Source organism: Vicia villosa, linkage group LG1 (genome assembly GCF_029867415.1).
Source record: "Vicia villosa cultivar HV-30 ecotype Madison, WI linkage group LG1, Vvil1.0, whole genome shotgun sequence".
Taxonomy (NCBI): domain Eukaryota; kingdom Viridiplantae; phylum Streptophyta; class Magnoliopsida; order Fabales; family Fabaceae; genus Vicia; species Vicia villosa.
In genome coordinates, this window is record NC_081180.1 from 23,156,969 (window position 1) to 23,177,975 (window position 21,007).

Here is a 21,007-nt window from a genome sequence, read left to right on the forward strand (position 1 = left end):
GACATCAAGGTATACTTTGTTGCATTTTTTAAACCTTTTTTGCTTCCATGTGATTTGGGGGGGAGTTCGTCTGACAATAAACAGCGTGTCATGGACACAATTCAATTAGTGGTAAGGGCCACTTCAAGAGTGTTGGTTTCCTCCATATCAATTTTGAGGGTGGTGAGATTTTCTTAAATTACAATACGGTTATGGCCTGCTCTTTTTGTATTTGTGAGCTTGGAAAGAAGGTCAGCCCGAGAACTTTGTTCCCTGGGTACATATGTTATCTCAAATGCTTTAAAGTGTTTAGATAATTCAAATAACTTTTTCATATATTTGATAATATATGGCTCTTTCGTTAGATATTCCTTTGTAATCTGATTTGCCACCAACTGTGAGTTGTTTGAGTTTGAGGCTTGAAGCACCCATCTCAAGGGATAGGATATGCCAGTATGAGGGTTTCATACTCGACTTGGTTGTTCTTGGCCTTTAACTAAAACTTCATATACTGCTCGATCAGTAGGTCTTTTGATCCATCTAATACTATTATGGTGCCACTTTTTTTCAAGTTCGAGGATGTCTTATGGGTTTATAAGGTGGTTTTCTCCTTATGATGTCTTGACAGTCATATCATTGATGTAGAGTTTCAAGTTGTGCCCTATTTATTTTGAGAATACAAAATCCATAAGATTTTGGTAGGTGGTTGTTTACTAGTATTTTTAGATAATATATGGCTCTTTCTTTAGATATTCCTTTGTAATCTGATTTGCCACCAATTGTGAGTTGTTTGAATTTGAGGCCTGAAGTATCCATCTCAATGGATGGGACCATGCCAGTATGAAGGTTTCATACTCGACTTGGTTGTTTTGGGCCTTTAACTCAAACTTCATATACTGCTCGATCAGTAGGTAATTTGATTCATCTAGTACTATTATAGCACCACTTCTTTTCAAGTTCGAGGATGTCTTATGGGTCTACAATGTGGCTTTCTCATTATGATGTCTTCACAGTCATATCATCGATGTAGAATTCCAAGTTCTCCCCTATTTATTTTGAGAATACAACATCCATAGGCTTTTGGTACGTGGTTGTTTAGTAGTATTTTTAGTAAATCAAACCACAATTTTTTGTTCACTTAATGGATTAAAGTCGGGAAAAATCCCAAGGATAGTTTGTGTAGAAAAGTACAACGAAAAGTGTTTGTGATTGGAACATAGATGTTTGAATGTTGACAAACTGAACATAAACTCAAGTTGAAACGATATGGAATTGCTTTAGAAGAAGTAAATAGACAAAACCATAATAAATGTCATTATAGTAAATGATTCAATTAAAAAGACTTAAAGAATTTAAAGGAAAGGACGCAAACTTATACATTTTGTCACAAAGTGTTTCTCTCCATGATGTGGATACTTTAGTTCTGTAGAAAATAAATGAAACTTGTGACCTTGAATACATCAATGAATTTGACTTATATATTAATTCTTTAGTAACTATCGGTAACAGTTATTCCTTAGGCATTCTACACGTGCCTCCCCTACGTGGGTTTCCATCTTCCGATGTACTTCCACGTGTTTTTGGTCTTGAAAACTGCTATCTCACCATCTGAAAACTATCTTTACAACTTTCAACCACTCATGTTGAGGGATGCTTTGCTCAAATCTTGTTGTGACGTTGAAATACCTTCAAATCACTTAAACTTTGAACTTAAGAATATACCAAGTTCCCAATATCTAATGAGTGTGTTGAACTCAACCTCTACATTACATATTCACGTCGAACACGCTGGTTAGTGCAAACCTTTTCGAGATTCTAAACATGTTTTGAAGAGAGAATGATCATAATCTTCTGGATATGTTCTTGAGACTCTTCCAAACCAAACTTTGTGGGTGTTAAAATATATAATTTCTTGGACCATCTGATAACTTAGATAATCTTTAATCAACATGATTAGTATGTCAAAATTATTATTGTGTCTCTTTACACTTACCATTTTCAAGCATGTTCATTACCATCCTCTGTCGAATCCTTCAGTCAAAATTTCTAGGCTAACAAATGCCCCACGAAAATTCCATTTTCGATCGTACGTATAATATGGAAGAAAGGTGGAGTTTTTAGTAATTGCCCAACACTTTTGCTCACACCATAGCCATCAAGACCACTTTTCACTAAATCGTCACGTCAAGGATGTACGTGCAGACTATCATCATCACTGTGATTTCCTAGGACGACTGTGGGCCATAAAATTAAATCATATTAAAAGAAATCATTTAGTTTAATTTTTTCCTAAAAAATTAAATGACAATTGTCCATTTTGAGATGCCGCTTGTCTAGATTCAATGGAGACACTCAAATATTTTCTCCATCATAAAAACACTTTCACTTTCTCAATTTCCTTTTTTTTTTTGCATTCTCAGTGTTCAAGATCCTAAATGTCTTCAACCTATGTGTCTTCCTAATGAAATTACTTCAAAAGGACCACATATATTATATGGCACCACCTCTAATGCATCTTTTGATCTTTTAGGCACTTATGATGCAAAAGTTAATCTACCTTGGTTGCCTCTTAATTAGATTTCACATTTCATGGTGCTTGCACTTACCTTAGGTAGACCACGAATAAACTCTTATAGCTTAGTTCATTTAGTATTATAAAACGTAGGTGTACATACCTCATGTTCCACAATAACTCTAGTTCATCAATACTGGTCATGAATATCTCTTTGCAGTCTGAATATTACACGTGAATTTCATGTTTTTGACAATTTTAACTTTAGAATCAACTTCTTATTTTTATCAAACAGTTGCAATGCATCACCCATCACGTTAATAGAAAAATCCTTCTATATTAATTGTTTTATTCTCATCAAATTACACATCATACCAGACACATAGAGTATATTTTTTGTCAATGCACTCTTTCCATCCTTTCTTTTGCTTACAATATTTGTCATGCCTTATGTTGTAAGGTAACTTCTATTTGCAAATCTCACACTTGTTTTCTTGCTTGAATCAAAATTGTGAGTCATTCCTTGTTCCCAATCATATGATTTGAGCATCCTAAATCAATAAACCACAATTCATACATTAGATTTCTTTCATAGGTGATGGCCATCAGCACCGCTGCTTCTGAGTTATAATCATGTCTTGAGCTAGGTGAACCTCTTCATCACTCATTTGATTTTTCTTTACTTTTTCTTGTGCCAACATTTATCAATAAAGTGTCCTTATTTTTCACAATTATAGCATTGTATCTTTCTTTTATCAATTTTTCCTTCTTTGATTGATTTGTGCCAAAACCTTCTCCTCTTTGGAGGATTCAACCTTGTCTTCCTTTTCTTTTGCATTGTTAGACTAATTTGAGTTCTTGAAATTGCCATTTCCTTTCTTATTTAATTTATTTCCATTTCCATTCTTCCATGTCACTTGTGCTTGTTGAGTTCTTCTTACAATTCCTCTATCAATCACCATTAGTTCATGTGCCTCTAATGAGTTCTACAATGCCTCAATTTTCATTATCTTAAGATCTTTGGATTCTTGTATTGCTACCACTATGAAATCATATCTTAGTGTCAAAGATTTCATTATTTTCTCAACCACTTGTTGACCAGTGATTCCCTCACTACAAGTCTTTATCTAGTCACTGCAATCAATTCTGAGAAATAATCATTGATTTTTTATTCTTTTCCATTTGTATCATCTTATACCTCCTTAATGAGTGCAATTTCACTTGTTTAACCTTCTCTCCATCATCATGATACTTCTATAGCATCTCTCATACTTCCTTCGATTTAGTTACTTTAAAAATCTCAAAATGATAGCAATCAATATTTTGTTGAATGTAAAATAATGTTTTGCAGTCTTTTGAAGATGGCCCTTTGTCCCTCTGTAGGATCTACACCTAGTTCTTCGTAGCCCTCTTGCATGATTTCAAGCACATCTTGTGCTCCAAATAGTGATTTCATTCATGCAATCCATCTTTTTCAATTGCTTCCATCAAGAATCACGATATTCGTTGAGAAGCCACCATTTATATTCATTTTGCTTCTGTTTCAAGAAACTCTTCAAGTCGTTCCTCCCTCTGTGTTGCCCAAGTGTTTTCCTTACAAATCTCACTTGTGTTTCCCTATAGATCAACACCAACCCTTTTATGTTAGTAAAAATATTCTAGATGTCAATTGTTAGCACAACTTTTTTAATTGCTTGCTTTGCAAGCAATCAAAAAGAAAAGAAAATATAAGAAATAACATAAGCAATTGAATTGGTAATGAATTGCGTGCACACTTGTATTGCATTAGGATTACAAATGAACTATATATAGTAACTTGTGTGTTAAGCAACATACTTAACCACATTCTATCTAACCAACTAATAGTTAGTTATAGTCGCTGACTCACTCTTAACAAACTAGTCCCTATATTCTAGAATTATTACAACAGACACTAGTCTTTATTACCCCAATAATTATTATGTTGTTGTTTCTTTTACATATATCTTTCAACACCTCACTCCAAAGAGCTAGACCACCATTTTTGAACTTCCAGTCAAGCATTAAAATACATACCTTATTCATTTTGTCCAATTGTTTTATACCCAATTAGGGAGGCAAACGGGCATGCACGTCTATTTAGGTTTGTCTTGCAAATATCTTTTAAAAAAACAAAGCGAGTAGGGCGGAGAATGGAGATAGTAGAGGGTAAATACCTAAAACTTTAGCTCAACCTGTAAATAATTACGGGCAAAATAGACATGACCGACGGACCTAGCCAGCCCTAAACTAAACCCTCCTTCAAATTTCATACGTGCAACCACATCATAGCTAAGAAGATGCATTTTTCGATACAAATAAGATTTAGTTGCTTTTTTTGAACTTCATACAAACATGACTTAGGAATCATAGATTTTTTTTATTTTTTTAATAATTTCTTTAAAATTTGTATAAAATAATCTTATTTAACCATTTTTGTGGAACAACAAAAGAACCCTTTTGATACGTTTTATGTTGAACTTTGACTTTCTATGGAAAACTAATATTGAATATAATGTTTCTTTGCTTCCTCTATAGCTCCTGTTCATTTTCATATTACTACAAAAAAAATCCAATGTAAATAAAGACTCAAAATCTTCAACCTTTGATGAAAAATCACATACACGAGGTAGGTAAAAAACCATTCTGATTGAAGAAACATGAATCCAACGTATCAGGTCTATAATGATCTTGGAAAATAACCTTATTCTACCAATACCAACTATATGTGGGGCATATAAATTTGAATAATGAATAATTAACCTAAGTTTTGAAACAAAAATACAACAAGCAGCCACAATCATTGAAAGTCCTCAAATAAAACAAATTCCAACCTTTGAACAATGCTAACCACCAAACACATGTCATATTATGTCACATTCTCAACATCAATTCAAAATTCATTGAATTCTATCCAAGATAACTTCCAAGAAATTTCATATCAAGGACTGCTTCATCTATAAAACACCAGAATCTCTCCCTTTTGATCCATATCATTCACAACTTTGATCCTTGTAATTTCTTCAATCTAAAAAAAAACATTCATCATGGGAGTCACAGTCTTTACAAATGAGTACTCTTCATCGGTCTCGCCGATACGCATGTTCACGGCTCTGATCATAGACTCAAGAACTTTGATTCCAAAGCTCTTGCCAAAGTTTGTGAAAGATGTGAATGTAATTGAAGGAGATGGAGGAGCTGGAAGCATTGAACAAGTCAACTTCAATGAAGGTAAGCACTTAGCAATCAAACATAAGTTAGGGTTCCGCCGTCGGATCCAATATATATTGAGGTCTAAGTCGAATGTTAAGACGAGACATTTTTTAAACCTATAATAGTGTTTTTATAAAATTACTAACTTTTAGAAATTTAAGACGATTTGCTGATGACCTTACCGGTCGATTCCGACCTAAACTATAATAATTTGCTTTTCTTTTGTTACTTTCTTGAAAAACTTCTTATGTATTTCTTTTATGTTGTGCAGCTAGCCCCTTCAAATATTTGAAACAAAAGATTGATATACTTGATAAGGAGAATTTGGTTTGCAAATACACTATGATTGAAGGGGATCCATTAGGGGACAAGCTTGAATCTATTTCTTATGAGGTGAAGTTTGAGGCTAGAGATGATGGAGGTTGTGTATGTAAAATGGCAAGCAGTTACAAAACCATTGGAGATTTTGATGTTGATGAGGAAGATGTAAAGGAAGGAAGAGAAAGCACCATTGGAATTTACAAAGTTGTGGAGGCTTATTTGCTGGAAAATCCACAAGTCTATGCTTGATTCTTTATTTGTTACATAGATGATATTCAAATTATTACAATCTTATTCAAATTTATATTTGTTTTTTATTTTGTGCAACCAGTTATAGGGACATTTAGAATGGTTGCTAAGAGTTGAATTCCTTAATACTACCTCCGTTCCTTTTTATAAGAGAAAAGTCACTTTTTAGGTTCATTGAATAACCAATGTATTTGGTATGTTTATAGACTAGATACATTGATTATTCTACGAACCTAAAAAGTGAGTTGTCTCTTATAAAAAGGAACGGAGGTAGTAAGTCTTTTAAGATATTTGTGGCTATAAATGGCTAGAGAATAATGGTTTGGCAAATGTATTTGTACAATAAGTTGGAAATTATATATTGAACTTTTCAATATTTGAGCTTTTAATTTTACTTTTTTTTATATTCGAGTTTTTGTCTTTAAATCATCAACACTTTTGAAAAAAGGTATATCCATGTCAGTGTCGATGTCTGAAACTGAATCTGACACTTGTGATTACGATTAATTTTTTTTTCAAATTATTACTGATGCTGAAATGTCATTGTCGTGTTTCAGTGTCTACTTTTATATATTTATATACTCTAATTACATACAGTACATATCATGTTATGCATACTCTAACTACATGCACAGTAGTACAAATCATGATCATTCATGCAACTTCTACCAAAAACTTCTATGTCAAAATAAGGTGCATCTTAACATTATGAAACATTATGAACTATATATGTAAAGATGTCAAGCTAAAGTAAGGTATATATACATGTCTCTCTCTGCCCTTCCACCGATACCTTTTTTGTGTTTTTCACATATCTTGCCTTTTACATATTCCTTACATATTTCTTACATGTTTCTAATGTATTCCATTCAAATATTCTTCATTCATAATCTACTTCCTTATTAATAAAAGCAACATTTCTTGATTTTTCTAACTTTACAGCTCTCCATGGTTAAGGAGTCACAGGTAAGGCCCTACAAATCCAAGCATTACTTTGTGATTATAGTTTTTTATCATTTTTTTCTTTGTGACTAATTATGATTTTGATCAATTTAAACATATGGCAAGCATCAAATGCAGACATCTCGGATCACGCATATACAAGTTCGAGTTGATTGTAACGGATGCGCGCAGAAGATCAAGAAAGCACTCAATGACATCAATGGTGGGTTTATATTAATTTGACATGATTTTCCTTCTAAAAGATGCACTATAATCACACAACTGCTTTATGAACTTTCTGTTTTGCAGGTATACATGATCTTCGTATCGACTTGGATCGACAAAGGCTAACGATTATTGGATGGGCTGATCCAGAAAAAATTGTCAAAGCAATTAAGAACAAGACAAGGAAGAATGCCACCATTATTTGTTCCAATGTTGAAAAATCTTCATCTAAAGCAACAAAACCAAAACCAAAAGAAAATGCACCAGACCTAGATGCAACAACACAGCCGATTCCAAAGGAAGCTCCGCAAGCTCGCAGAACCATCTTAACAGAACCAATGCTTGAGGCAACAAGACCAACATCACCAACACCTACATGGTACAATGCAAGACAACAATGGCAGATCATTCCAGAAACTGAAGATGTAGAACAGGTTCATATGACACACCAGCATCAACCTACATGGGACAGTGCAAGACAACAGAGGCCGAACAATCCAAGAAATGAAGATGTTGAACAGGTTCATATGACACACCATCATCAACCTACATGGCTTAACTATGTCAACAGGTTCAGTTCTTGCAACAACTATGTTGAACAGAGAGACAGACCATGCGATAACGAACCTGCATTTCAACAAGAGCCATCCCGATTCCAACCAGTGAATGTCACACATAGTTATAATACATACATGCCATCGTCTTATGTTACTGAATATGAATGTGTGAGATCACCATCATGGCACACACAATACAACTTTATGGAACACTACATTGGAGATTACAGTAACAACCATGTAGACATAGCAGCCATGTTCAGCGATGACAATCCAAATGCATGTATAATAGTCTAGTATAGGGTGTTAGACGTAGAGAAGAGAGACACTACATGAAAAGTAAAGGCTTAATTTGCTTTCCAATACTGTAACATAATAACATTTGAAATTTAGGTGGAAAATAAAGTGTTTAATTGCACAAGACATGTGAGAAGGGAAAACAAGAATAATATTCCTATCTTCCAGACGGAGGAATAAGTCTTGTACTGCTTGATTCCTTTTGTCTATAGCAATTTTTATGTAAATATGCAATTTTCTCAATCGGTAATCGAAACATGCATGCGAAGGTGTTTTTTTCATAGGGAGGACACATTCTTGAGAATAGGAGTATTTTGAGCATGTCTTCGTGTAGCAAACACATGAACTACAATTATGTATTTCTATTAATCAGTAAAAAGCTCAAATTACACAATCTTTTTCATTTGACAAATCAAATTACATAATCTAGGGATTGTTTTTTTAACAAATCTGAATAACCAAAATTTGCTGAGAAAGTAAACAAAATTGTGAACAAAAAGCTGGTTAGAATCCAGTATATATTCTCTATTCCTCCAAATCTTCGTTTGCAGCAATTGGGATAATTGGGAACTCTTAATCTGTAATAAAAAAAACTCCTATCATTAAGCTTCTATGGTTTTATATAATAGTTTGGAACCATAAACACCATGATTCATGATACAATATAATAAATATCTAAGTTAAAATATCCTGCATCAGATAGAGAGGGGAAAACCGTGAACAATGCCACGGAAAAGGCTTTTTGGCAATACAAAGCAAAAAAAATCAGCAACAATTGAAGCATGTCTAGACATTCCATACTAAATCCTGGTTGAGTTTCAAGGTTGATCCTGACTCCAGGTAAAATCCTATATCCTTAAACCCTAGATTTAACTCCCTTGCAAATTTTTGTAAAAGCTATTGCATAACAAATGAGAACTTCTGTATATGTAATACCGTTCATTAAAAGGAAGACTAGTTTTCATCATCAGTACTTATTTCGGATGCATCATCTTCTTCATCATCCTTATCCTCGTGATAATATTCATCTTCCTCTTCACTTTCTTCTGATTGGAGATCATTCACCGGATGGCTTATTTTCTGAGAAGCCTTATCAATCTGAAAGCATATGCAAATAAGGCCAAAAAATCCAATAACATTCCCCAGATGGCCAAATTAATTTTAGAAATATGAATATACCTGCGATGTAACCAATTGTAGTCGACCTGATAGTTGTAACAAAGACTGAAGAGTTGCCGCTCTGGAATTTGTAATCTGAAAAGTGGAAGGCAAATATTGAATTTCTCAAACAGTACACCTTATCTAAGTAGAGCAATATCTGAGCCAGAATGACCTTAAGAGGCAAGCTCGGAAAGAAACACATCAGAATAAACTTAGTTTTATGCTAATAAAAAACAATTATTCAATAAAAGTTACCAATCAATGCAAAACTTATACCATCATTCCTCTTATATATCTTAATTTTACTTCTATGCCATGCTCCATCATAAAACTTGTGAATAAAACAGAGTGCTGACACTCTTTCCAACGCACTCTCTCTTATTGTGTGAAACTTGTATGGGTACACCCTAAGTGTGGGAATAGACTGAGGTGGGAATAGGCCAAACAGCCCGCCAGGGGCCTATGGCCCGACCTACTTAAAAATTAAAACTCGGCTCAGCCTAATTTGTTTGGTAAAGAGGCTAGGCTCAACCATTTTAAAAAGCCTATTAATTTAAATAGGCTGGAGTATACCTATTAAGCCGACCTATTTATGTGTAATTTTATATATTATACTTATTTATTTATGCATAATAATTAATTTTTTATTCTTTCAAATTTTCAATTCAACATTTTATTTTATATTTTTACTTTCTTTTAACTATTTAGATTTCTAATGTGATTCGTGGACTCTAATCTTCCGGTATTACCTACTGTCTCATTATTTTCATTCTCATAACATTCTCAATTAGAATTAGAAAGTTAAAAACCCTAAATATTTACAAAGACACATCGGAGAGAATATATCTTCAATTGTCAAGAATCTAAAAAAGACAAACTCCTTAGTAAAATCCTGTCAACTTTATTCAAATACATTACAATGAAAATTGAATGTACAGACTCTATAAAATAGGCTTTTAAAGTGAAGTAGCCTTTTAAAAAGGTCTAGTCAAAATAAAGCTAGGTTATGCTTAGGCCTTAATTTTTTTAATAGGCTTGACCTGATTAAGTAAAAGTTCAGCTCGGCCCAACCTATTCCACCTATGATTTTAAATTGTGGTCCACAACCGCAATAATGCTGATGTGATAGCCTCCGCAACCGCATCAGACCGCAATTGCACAGTGATCTAAAAATCACACATCCGACTGCATTAAGAACTCCATCAGACAATTTCGTCTTTGTTTCTTCAGTATTTTCATCAAATACGAATAATTTCAGAACTCCAAGACTCAATTTACTTTTGATTTAATGAAAAATCTTAATATTAAGAGTTTTTCAACGTTGTATTTAGAACTCTTAATCAAAATTCACGCCGCAACGACCGCATTACACATCGCAGCCACCGCAATTTAAAACCATGTTCTCACCCCTAGTCCACCTATGATTTTAAATTGCAGTCCACAACCGCAATATTGCTGATGTGGTAGCCTCCGCAACCGCATCAGACCGCAATTGCACTGTAATTTTAAAATCACACATCCGGCTGCATTAAGAACTCCATCAGACAATTCCGTCTTTGTATCTTCAGTATTTTCATCAAATACGCATAATTTCAGAACTCCAAGACTCGATTTACTTTTGATTTAATAAAAAAATTTAATATTAAGAGTTTTTCAACGTTGTATTTAGAACTCTTAATCGAAATTCACGCCGCAATGACCGCATTACACATGGCAGCAACCGTAATTTAAACCATGTAAAAACTAGAAGTGCAAAAGCAACTTCAATGCACTTTAAGCAATGTCGGCGTTGGAGTTAGGTTATGTTGACCATAGTAATGACCCCAGCCATGAAATTAGGTCACCAAATGGTTTGACACCGTTTGATAAAAATGTAAACAAAATGTAGAGATTCATATTTTTAGAAACAGAAAAAAAATTACGAAATAAAGGCATATTTCCTTTCAGATATGTTTGCACGAATAATATTAATAAGCCAACAAGGCATCATAGAACAATGTCAATATAAACCTTGTTAAATTAATCGATCCGTCGGTTATTTCACTATTTTTCAAGTCATGTCAATTAGAAACGTTTACAAATTTAACCATATAATGAAACTCAACTAAAGTAACTTCTATCAAATTAGGACAGCAAATTTATCCATCATAATTTCACAAGTAGGAATAATGGCAGAAAATGTGGACCTAAATTATAGGAATTATAATTAATATTTCAATTTTCATTTTGAAATTTTAAAATTCAGTTGCCAATACCAAGCATGTATACGAGAAAGAGAACTTAGTCCATAATTACCTTGTGCACCAAATCAAGCATATGTGTTGCAGATTCTTCAGCAGCATTATGACCGTGAGTAACTACTATGCTGTACATCCATGGAAGCACGGACTCCCTGCTAGACGACCTGTCGATAAAGATTTAGTTATGAAGTGAAAGTCAAGAGTAACAAGTGCATGAATATTGCCCTTCTTGGAAAATGAAATACAAAAAATATCATAAAGTTCAGTTATCAAGTATACGTGTCATCTAATTGTAAAAGAAAATTATGTGATCTCTGAAGAACAGAAAATAGTGCAATAAAAGGCATCAACCATATGAAGCCTTGATTATCATTCTGTTCTATTTAACATATCTATTTTGCTTCCAACAACAAAATGGTTCTTGATCTTTAGAAATTTCATCATCATTTATGTTTTCCTATTCCCAAGATCTCGATTCTTGAAGACAAACCCAAACTTTTAGTGGCAACCGCTTCAGCGCCACCTTCTCAAAGGTCTACCATGCGGAATTTGGGTTGCTCTCTTTCTATTAAAAAACAATAAACAGAGAGCACCCCCCTCCACCCCCTTCATGTCAGCGTAGCAACCCGCAACAGCTTCTCAGGAACTTACACTTTTTTACAATGATTCTCAGAAACTAGAATGGCCTCTAAGGATTGAAATTATATTGATGAGCCACCGATAAGAAGAAAGGAATAAACTCCAATTAAAAAAATAAAACTCTACAGAACTGAGGGTCTACATAAATCCTATATAACTTTTGGTCATTTTATGTTGCAATAAAAATGGAAATAACAAGTGGAAATTGAAAACATTCCATCAGATGCAAAACACCTTAACAGTAGAATGTGCAAGAAAAGAAAAGAAACCTTGATTGCCATATAACCAGCAACACTCCTAGTAGCTTGAATGCTTCACTTGGTTCCATAGACAAAACAGCTGCTCTTACCTGATAAATGCATCTTAACATTATATGCATAAACAATTACCATGATTCTTAAAAAACAATGGATAACAAACATACTATAATGAACATAAAAAAATATAGATAACAGAACAGATGGAACCAAAATTAATATCAGAAGAGAACCACTCTGACTCATAACTAACCTTTTTCTTTGGAAGAGTAGCTTCCAGATCAATACCCTTTAACAATTTAGAACGAAGTTCAAAATTTGATGCACAGTCACTCTCACTGTAAAGCAATCCTAGTGATCTCATCCGGTCCTCCATGCTAATTACATCAGTCTCACTTTGGACAATACCATCTGCACAGATTGTAAAAACAGATTATGGAAAGCAGGAAGAAAAACTGTCAATCCATCTTCTGTTATCAACCGAGCAGCGTGAATATGCAGGAAGGTACTTTACGGTTAGTTATGCTATTAACCATAACCAATTAAATCCCATGATTTTGTAATAGAAAGATCAAGAATATGCTGTCAACAAAAATTATCAGATCATTCAATAGAAGTTGTTTTATTGTTCAGTTATTATAATTATTTTAAATAAAATATCCGACAAGATTGAACATGAGTCATATTTACAAATTAGATTGCTTTAAGCCAGCATATGGTAGCAACACATTGTCATTCAATAGATTGTCCTCTAGAATTTTTTTTAAAAAAAAAACTATTAATAAAGAAAAGTATAAGGAAAAAACTTATACGAGATACACAAATACAAATTCCAATAAGTGAACAAGGTACATTGAGATCTTACTGTACATAATCTTTGCAATATTCTATCTTTCGACCCCACCTCGCCTATGTGCTATCTTAAGGTTTATAAATACTATTCATCCACAACTTCCGTTTTTTAGAAAAAGAATGGATTAATTTAGCACAAAAATATAATAAGCCAAAAGGAATGCATCCAGTTGTCGAAACAATTGATATTATCTTCCAAAAACAATAAAATATGATGAAACTTATTAATACCATCTATTTCCATGGAATCGGTGCCACTTGTAAGCAAATCGTCCTCCACATCCTTGTCCGAAGTGACTTGAAATGATTTATCTTTCTCATGAGAATCAAAAACTTTAGGTATTGGAAGCAAGGCATCCTCGGCATTAGCACGATCTAGTGCAGTTACTGTCAGAATATAGAACACCAGTTAGTAACTAAAATAGGATCAGGAATCAATTACTCAAACAAGAAGATCAACTTATTTTAAGTGATATATTTAAAATGGTTAACATGATCAAATAACAAGATTATGTATGAGCAACAAACAAGGCATAATAAAATGAAAATGTAGGAAATATAAAATCATTTATGAGTTTCCACCCGATAGATTTAGCTTATGAAATGGTTAATCCTTAATGCTCTTGAGAAAGAGTTAATCAAAGGCAAAGAAAGTCTTACCTCTTTGTACACCTGTTTTCTTCTTAGATTTGACAAGAGATTGACTCATTGGAAGAAGAATGCCATCACGAGAGACACTCAACTTCACGTCTGTACCGGAGTGCAAAAGAATATTTTGAAAAGATGGTTTTACAAGCATTCCAGATACAAGAAAAACCTGCCCAGAGGCGGGCTTCTGAATGCTTTGTAATTTTGCAGCATATATTGCAGGGAGTGCGCCTTTGTAATTTTTTGTGGACATGTCTTCCAATGATAATGATATTTTTGTGGGTTTTGAATTTCGTAGTTCTTCAATACTATTTCCAAACCATAAATAACAAACACCAACTTCTGATATGGCTAAAACACATAAGCCAGCCTCATCATGTTCTCCTTTATCAATGCGCCTGCTTTCAAGAAAGACAGCAGGGTGCTCCATTGCAAGAATACAACTAGCTGATTGCTTTTTAGTATCATCTAATTTCCAAACAGCAACGTATCTTTCAGCAGCGGCAGTCGAAAGGATATACTTGCCATCTTCTGTGAAGACCATACACCGGACAGATCCCTGATAGTTAAATTAAAAACAATTAGTATACAGACAAAAAATACGGTATGATCACAGCATATAAAAAGAAAAAAAAACATATGAAACTTACAGGATGACCAGAGAATTTTTCAAGCTTTTTTATATTAGAACAGTTAAAAATCTTCAATTGTGCTGCTGCAGTAGCTAATTTCTTGCCATCTGATGTAAATAAAAGGGAAATTAAATCAGAAATCATCATTGCAATATTAATATTTCCGACACATTGCAGATTTATCTTAATCATGCCTCACTGGAGCCCTTCTGACCAGGACACGTTGCTTACAGTTTAACATCCAATCAACAAAACATGTAGCAAAAAGGTAAACCTTTTAATTCTAAATTTCTAATAATAATTAAAGTAGAATGCACTTGCAAGTAGACGGACTGCGTAATTAAAATTGTAACGCTATCGTAAGTTAAAATGCACAATAGGGTAAAAAAAATAATTCAAGGAACCTCAATCAAACTGTACAACATATCACATACAATTCCTACAAACAGATGGATTCAGTTAGTATCCCAACGGCAATGCAGTGATTAGATTTTCTAAACACACATAAAAAAAAAAGTAATATCCACAGTGGATACATACCCGGAGAAACTGATATAGAAGTTACTGCCTTCGAAGAAGCTTTGAACTTCTCCAACAAGTTTCCTGTTGTGAAATCTATTGCGCATATCATTCCATCCGCACCTGCTGTATAAAAGGTTGATCCGTTTGCCAAAGATGAAATGGCCCTGACACCTCTGCAGTCAAACTGAATAGTAAGAAAGAGAAAAATAGGCAAGATAATGTAATTAAACTATAACTTTTCATAAAATAATAAGGAATTCAAAGTTTAAACCCAACAATCACATTCATTTAATTAACAATGGTTACAATCTATGATGCAGACACCAGAAACACGACACTGAAAATAATCTGAAAAAATGAATAAATTAAACGTAACCACAAGTCTCGGTGTCAATTTCGACACCGATACTAACACAAACACAATTTTTTTTAGAGGTGCCGGTGCTACATAGGTTAGCGTCACTATTTCAAATTATCATCCCATATCATTATCACAAAGGAAAAACATTAGAGTTATTATTATCCATTAAAATACTAGAACACAAGTTTACTTGAAAATCACAAGACAAGCTCATGTCTTACCCAGGATGACAATCATTAATTTTCCAAGACAATTGACCAGCAGAAACATCAAGTGCTAAAACATCACCACTACCAGTTCCAAGCAACAACAAAGAGGTAGAGTGTTTCCTTTTCTTCTGCAAATAAAATAATTCAAACTATCATTCCTGAATATAACCCCCAAAACACCACACTCGAAAACAAAAACAACAAAACCTAGGTACCTTTCTTTCAAAAGACAACCACTTGATACATGTGTAATCAACAGAGAGATGTCCTTTAGTATCAAATAAATTAGTATCATGAGTTGAAGTGAAATCCGCGAACTCGGTCTGAACTTGACCCTTGAGTGTATCCCATATCTACATAGAGAAATTGCAGAGAAAAAACAATGAAGTGGCGAATACTGTTATTGAAATTGAAAGCGTGAAATGAAGTGAATAGAATGGGAAGATACCTTAATGCGGCCGTCGCCGGTGGTTATGGCGAAGAAGTCGAGAGAGGGATTGAAAGCAGTTAGAATGTCTCTGATGTGTGCTGAAGCCATGGTGAAAGAGTTGGAGGTGGAGCTTTAGTGTGAGAAGGTTATCGTCGGAGATAAGAGGTGACGGCGCACGCGAATGTGGCGGAAACTGAGAAAAACCAGAACGAAGGAGGTGGGAGGGAGGTGAAGACGATGGAACGGGAAGACAAACGGCGGCGACGAGCTCTCACAATGAAGACGCGGGCAGTGTGGAAGTTGTTACAATGAATGATGATGAGTCTGGTCTGACCCGGGTCTAGGGTTGCTCTATCGGGTCAGTGGGTAATGGACAATTAAGTTGTAGACGAAAATTTAAAACTCTTCCAAGATTTTATTTTTTTTAAGGGTTAAATAAGTTTTTGGTCCCTATAAATATTCCAGTTTTCATTTTTAGTCCCTCTCTGCCTTTAGGCAACGGTTTTTACAAGAAAACCGTTGCCAAAACCAGCTAAAACCGTTGCCTAAAGGTAGGGAGGGACTAAAAATTAAACTGCAATATTTATAGGGACCAAAAACTTATTTAACCCTTTTTTTAAATATCTCATTACACCTTTTAATTCTCTCAGTCATCTAACAAAATTTTAATTATACCTCCAACTTTTCTAGATTAACATTCGGAAGCACCTTTTTTATCAAAAAATTTATTTCTCCGTATGTACATCTACGGAAGTATATACATCTACGGAAGCGTTAAAAAACATAATGAATATTTGCTTAATTCAAATTATTCCAGTTCAACAATTCTTTTGTAGTTACATCTACGAAACGTGTTAAAAAACAGAGTGTTTCGTAGATATACCTACAGAACATTCTGCTATATTCTCAAATTATATGTATTTCACTCCAAAACTCAATTTTTATAACATCTATGAAAAATTAAATCATAGTAAATTAAAGTAAGGCAATTTAAAGGCAATAGTAAATAGTACACACACAAAATTCATTGTAAATATTGTCGGCCAACATGTCGAATACATAATCAAAGTAACGTACATAAATGAAATCAAAATACAGATATAAAAAAATCACAGGCATTATTATTGTGTATCGGACATCATCATACGTCTCCCCTCTGCCTTTGGCCCCGCCTCCGTCTCTGCGTCCACCACGCCGTCTGCTAGCTACTCTGCCTCTACCGTCAAGTGCCCCACCTGTTCTAGCATGATGTCGATGGTACAAAAATGCCTCCTTTGCCAGCATAATCATACCATCTAGTACACACATAGCATCAGACCCCTCAGGAAAGAAACCATCTGCAATGCCTGCCCGCCCCATGTCAACTATTTGACGACACCGAGGAAGAACATCCTGAGTGTGGTCCAACTGAGCCTGATGAGTCCGCAAAATCTCTTCGTGGATTGGTCTGGGCGGTGATATCGGTGTTGTGGGAATCATGTGTGGGTGTGACACTCTGTAGTATGTTGAATGCAGTATAGGGCAAGCAACATAAAAGATTTGGAAATATTGATCCGGGAATTATCGTCCTCAGAGATGGAGAGATGCCATTCAACAGTTTCTACGGTTTCGAGCTGGGGTTTGAATGAGCAAAAAGTAAACAAAGATATAGACAGGAAAATAATAAACACATTCTTAGAAGAGAAATAACTTATCAGGAATGTAAATATACCCACTCTTCACAAACATACACTTACCAACCCGTTATACTCAACCTACGATACTCATCTATGTCATCACGTATCTCTCACATAAGCGTCCATCTCTGGAGCACAAACGAGATCATCTCACAACTAAGGTTATCTCTAACGCGAAGTCGCGAGAACATTCGTATTCTCGCGTCGGCGATCTCTCGCGCGCCGCTCAAACACAAAAGCATTAAGAACAGATACAAACAGTGAATGCTAACTCTAAATCCATCTCTAGAGTTCAGAAACTAACAGATAATCATCCTAGATAAGGATTCAAGAAGTTTATCTCTAAAGCACCCCAAATCCCCAGCATAGAGCAAAAATCCAGGATAACATCAACACAGATTCGTAAAGCAAGTTAAATATAACATTATAATCGGTAAATATACATAAGATTCAAGTAAATATACAAACAAACCCAACCAAAGAGAAATACACAAAGAAGAAGAGAAATGAACCGAAAATCTCCCGGTTTGTCAGCTCCGTTCGACGCTCAATCCACCCCCGATCATCCTTATGCAACCTCCGAAGTTGTTTTCTAAGCTAATTTTGATCTAAGAATGAAGTTGATGGTGTTGGGACTCAAAAATACCCAACCCATGACCTAAAAATGTGATTTTGGCCCCTTTTAACGAGCTGCTGTCTTAGCAGGTCCGCTTAGCGGACCCCCTCCGCTCAGCGGACTCAAAATTGCATCCAGACTCTGATTTGCTCCGCCGGAGCTCCGCTCAGCGGACCCCCTCCGCTTAGCGGAGTCTGCTAAAAATCAGATTTTGTTTTCGCCATAACTCGAGAACCGTAACTCCGAATTGCGCCCGATTCGAAGCGTTGAAAAGCTTATTCAATGCTCTATCCAATAATGAATGAATGGAACCTAAAATGATGATTTTGGTCATCCTTATTTTGAGTCTTTGGAAGTCCGCTTGACGGTGGCTAAGCGGGCTTTCACCAAAATTGCGAAATCGAAGCCGTGTCTTTGACACTTTATTCCTCAAGGCTCCAATAAGCATGAATACCTATAAAAACAAAGGAAAAACTATCAAATGGTATAAAAGTATATGAAAATACAACTATTCACAAAGTATACGTATTTATACACAAAACGGGGAATTATTCAAACGGTATTAACAAAAGTATCGATAAGTGCCACTATTTACATACACAAAATAAGTACATTTTGGCACTTATCAAACTCTCCCCAACCTGAAACTTTGTTTGTCCTCAATCAATGTCAAATAAATCAAAGAATCAAAAGTAATAAACCAAAGAATTGTGAATCAACAAGTTTTGAAAACCAAAAACAAATGTATGGTTCAACACAAAAACGTATAAACAAAGTAAGTACTTACCACTATCCTACAACGACAACATGTAAACGAAACAAATCCTAAGTACAAAAAGCATACAAAACATTCTAAAACAATACAAGCTCACATCATGAATCACACCTAGCAAAAATTCATCAATGGATGAAGAACACACAAAGGTGAAGGACTTTTAACACTCATCCAACAATCTTGCAAACAAAAGATTAAATTATGCATTCATCCAAAAATCACATTGAAGATATAAAAGCAAGAATCACAAGGGCTTTTCAAGGTTGTAATGTGGCTTGGTTAACAAACAAGGGATATATCCTAAGGCTAATCGAAACAAAAACTTGCCTATACCTAAGGGAGTGATCAATCCACCAAAGATTCAAACAACAAAATCTCGATTAAACTTCTTCCTTAACCACAAGTTTCTCAAACCAATCACAATACTTATTAGCACAATTATTCACTTCTCTTTTCTTTTTCTTTTTCAAAACTTTTTCTCCTTTTTTTTTCTTTTCTTTTCTTTTCACATTTTTTTCTTTCTTTTTCTTTTCTTTTTCAACCTCATAGCAACAACCAAATAAGTGCACAATCATTTTTCTCCCCAACTTGAATTCAACCACACCATCATATGAATACTCCCTACTTTCTAAGGCAAGGTAAAAATTCATACCAAAAATCATGGTTGAGGGTTCAAGAAAACAAAGAATCAATCATCCATGCAAAAATGAGAACTAAACACTCAAAGATAAGCATTTAGCAAATACAACATGGACATTGACAAAAAGCTCAAAAGGGTTAACAAATGATCACACACTCACAAGGTGAATTGACTATTTGGTTATGGTGGTTGTGCTCAAAATGAATCAAAATGCCTTGATCCTTTTCATGCTTTCATAAAATCAACATAAACAAAAGATTAAGCATAATAAAATCCAGTTAAAACAAAGATTGTGGCCTCCAGCATATGTAAACAATGGAAAGCTTCCTCACATTTATGGTTTGGGAACTAAAGTGATTCAATCAACAAGCAAGTAAGGCAAAAGAATGAATCGTATGGTAATTGTACAAATGAAAAGTTTCCTAAACATGTTATGCTATAGAAAGCGATAAATGAGTACCTTGAATGATACAACTTCAAAAACAATATTCTACCATACATCCGCAAGTTGAAACACTCAAGCTTTGGAAAATCACCTCAAAAATCTTCGAATTACCGAACAAAATTTGAGTACAAACAACCAACAAAAGAATTAGAAAAACAAAACTAGTATATACTAATAATTAGCCTTGGTGAGAGTGGGAAAAAGGAGTGAACCAAGTGGAATAGGAATCCCACTGATACTAAGCAAGAAAACAAAATTTTACTGTCATCGCTTAGCGGAGCTAGGCTCGCTTAGCGGATGACAGAAAAACCTGAAAAATCAGAACAGAAACAACTGTTCCAATTTTCTCCACTTCACCTAAATACCTCTTAAACATAAAAATAAACAAAATTTAACAACCGTTGAGGTGCCTCCCAACAAGCGCTTGTTTTACGTCGTTAGCTCGACGCCTTTATTGTTTTGGTGTTTGGAAAGTAGCTTCCTCCCGTCATGCCATGGTGACGTCTCACCGCACAAGCCTAAAGAAAGTGTCCTAACCAAAGCACTCAACAAACGTTACGGGTACTAATATATACAACAATTATACAAATA

General features: G+C 34.6%; 3 protein-coding genes across 5 annotated transcripts; 2 read left to right on the forward strand and 1 right to left on the reverse strand.

The window, feature by feature from the left end:
- The first annotated feature begins 5,388 nt into the window (after window positions 1-5,388).
- LOC131631174 (pathogenesis-related protein STH-2-like) lies at window positions 5,389-6,434 on the forward strand. Its single transcript, XM_058901956.1, has 2 exons — window positions 5,389-5,740; window positions 5,994-6,434. Exons 1-2 carry the CDS (start codon window positions 5,557-5,559, stop codon window positions 6,290-6,292), a joined length of 483 nt encoding a protein of 160 aa, XP_058757939.1. The 5' UTR covers window positions 5,389-5,556; the 3' UTR covers window positions 6,293-6,434.
- A 192-nt stretch (window positions 6,435-6,626) lies between these two features.
- On the forward strand, window positions 6,627-8,379 carry LOC131631164 (uncharacterized). 2 transcript variants are annotated; one of them, XM_058901938.1, is made up of 3 exons: window positions 6,627-7,258; window positions 7,361-7,457; window positions 7,544-8,379. In XM_058901938.1, exons 1-3 carry the CDS (start codon window positions 7,241-7,243, stop codon window positions 8,311-8,313), a joined length of 885 nt encoding a protein of 294 aa, XP_058757921.1. In that variant the 5' UTR covers window positions 6,627-7,240; the 3' UTR covers window positions 8,314-8,379. The 2 variants fall into 2 exon arrangements, with proteins under 2 accessions (XP_058757921.1, XP_058757927.1); XM_058901944.1 differs by having other exon boundaries at window positions 7,373-7,457.
- A 135-nt stretch (window positions 8,380-8,514) lies between these two features.
- On the reverse strand, window positions 8,515-16,641 carry LOC131631151 (uncharacterized). 2 transcript variants are annotated; one of them, XM_058901929.1, is made up of 13 exons: window positions 16,283-16,640; window positions 16,050-16,187; window positions 15,847-15,962; window positions 15,283-15,437; window positions 14,761-14,849; window positions 14,123-14,669; window positions 13,694-13,849; window positions 12,864-13,021; window positions 12,623-12,702; window positions 11,770-11,878; window positions 9,493-9,567; window positions 9,250-9,411; window positions 8,515-8,891 (listed from the first exon to the last, which is right to left on the reverse strand). In XM_058901929.1, the coding sequence occupies exons 1-12, from the start codon at window positions 16,370-16,372 to the stop codon at window positions 9,268-9,270; spliced, it is 1,857 nt and encodes a 618-aa protein (XP_058757912.1). In that variant the 5' UTR covers window positions 16,373-16,640; the 3' UTR covers window positions 8,515-8,891; window positions 9,250-9,267. The 2 variants fall into 2 exon arrangements, with proteins under 2 accessions (XP_058757912.1, XP_058757917.1); XM_058901934.1 differs by lacking the exon at window positions 8,515-8,891 and having other exon boundaries at window positions 8,906-9,411; window positions 16,283-16,641.
- Window positions 16,642-21,007: the final 4,366 nt, after the last annotated feature.

Bases quoted from the DNA above. Each gene is read 5' to 3' on its own strand.
- LOC131631174 (XM_058901956.1), top strand. From the start codon at position 5,557: ATGGGAGTCACAGTCTTTACAAATGAGTACTCTTCATCGGTCTCGCCG. The intron at 5,741-5,993 runs GTAAGCACTTAG...TATGTTGTGCAG, and splicing joins ACAAGTCAACTTCAATGAAG to CTAGCCCCTTCAAATATTTG.
- LOC131631151 (XM_058901929.1), bottom strand. From the start codon at position 16,372: ATGGCTTCAGCACACATCAGAGACATTCTAACTGCTTTCAATCCCTCT. The intron at 14,670-14,760 runs GTAAGTTTCATA...TTTAACTATCAG, and splicing joins AAAAATTCTCTGGTCATCCT to GGATCTGTCCGGTGTATGGT. The intron at 12,703-12,863 runs GTTAGTTATGAG...TGCATTTATCAG, and splicing joins CTACTCTTCCAAAGAAAAAG to GTAAGAGCAGCTGTTTTGTC.
- LOC131631164 (XM_058901938.1), top strand. The intron at 7,458-7,543 runs GTGGGTTTATAT...TCTGTTTTGCAG, and splicing joins AGCACTCAATGACATCAATG to GTATACATGATCTTCGTATC.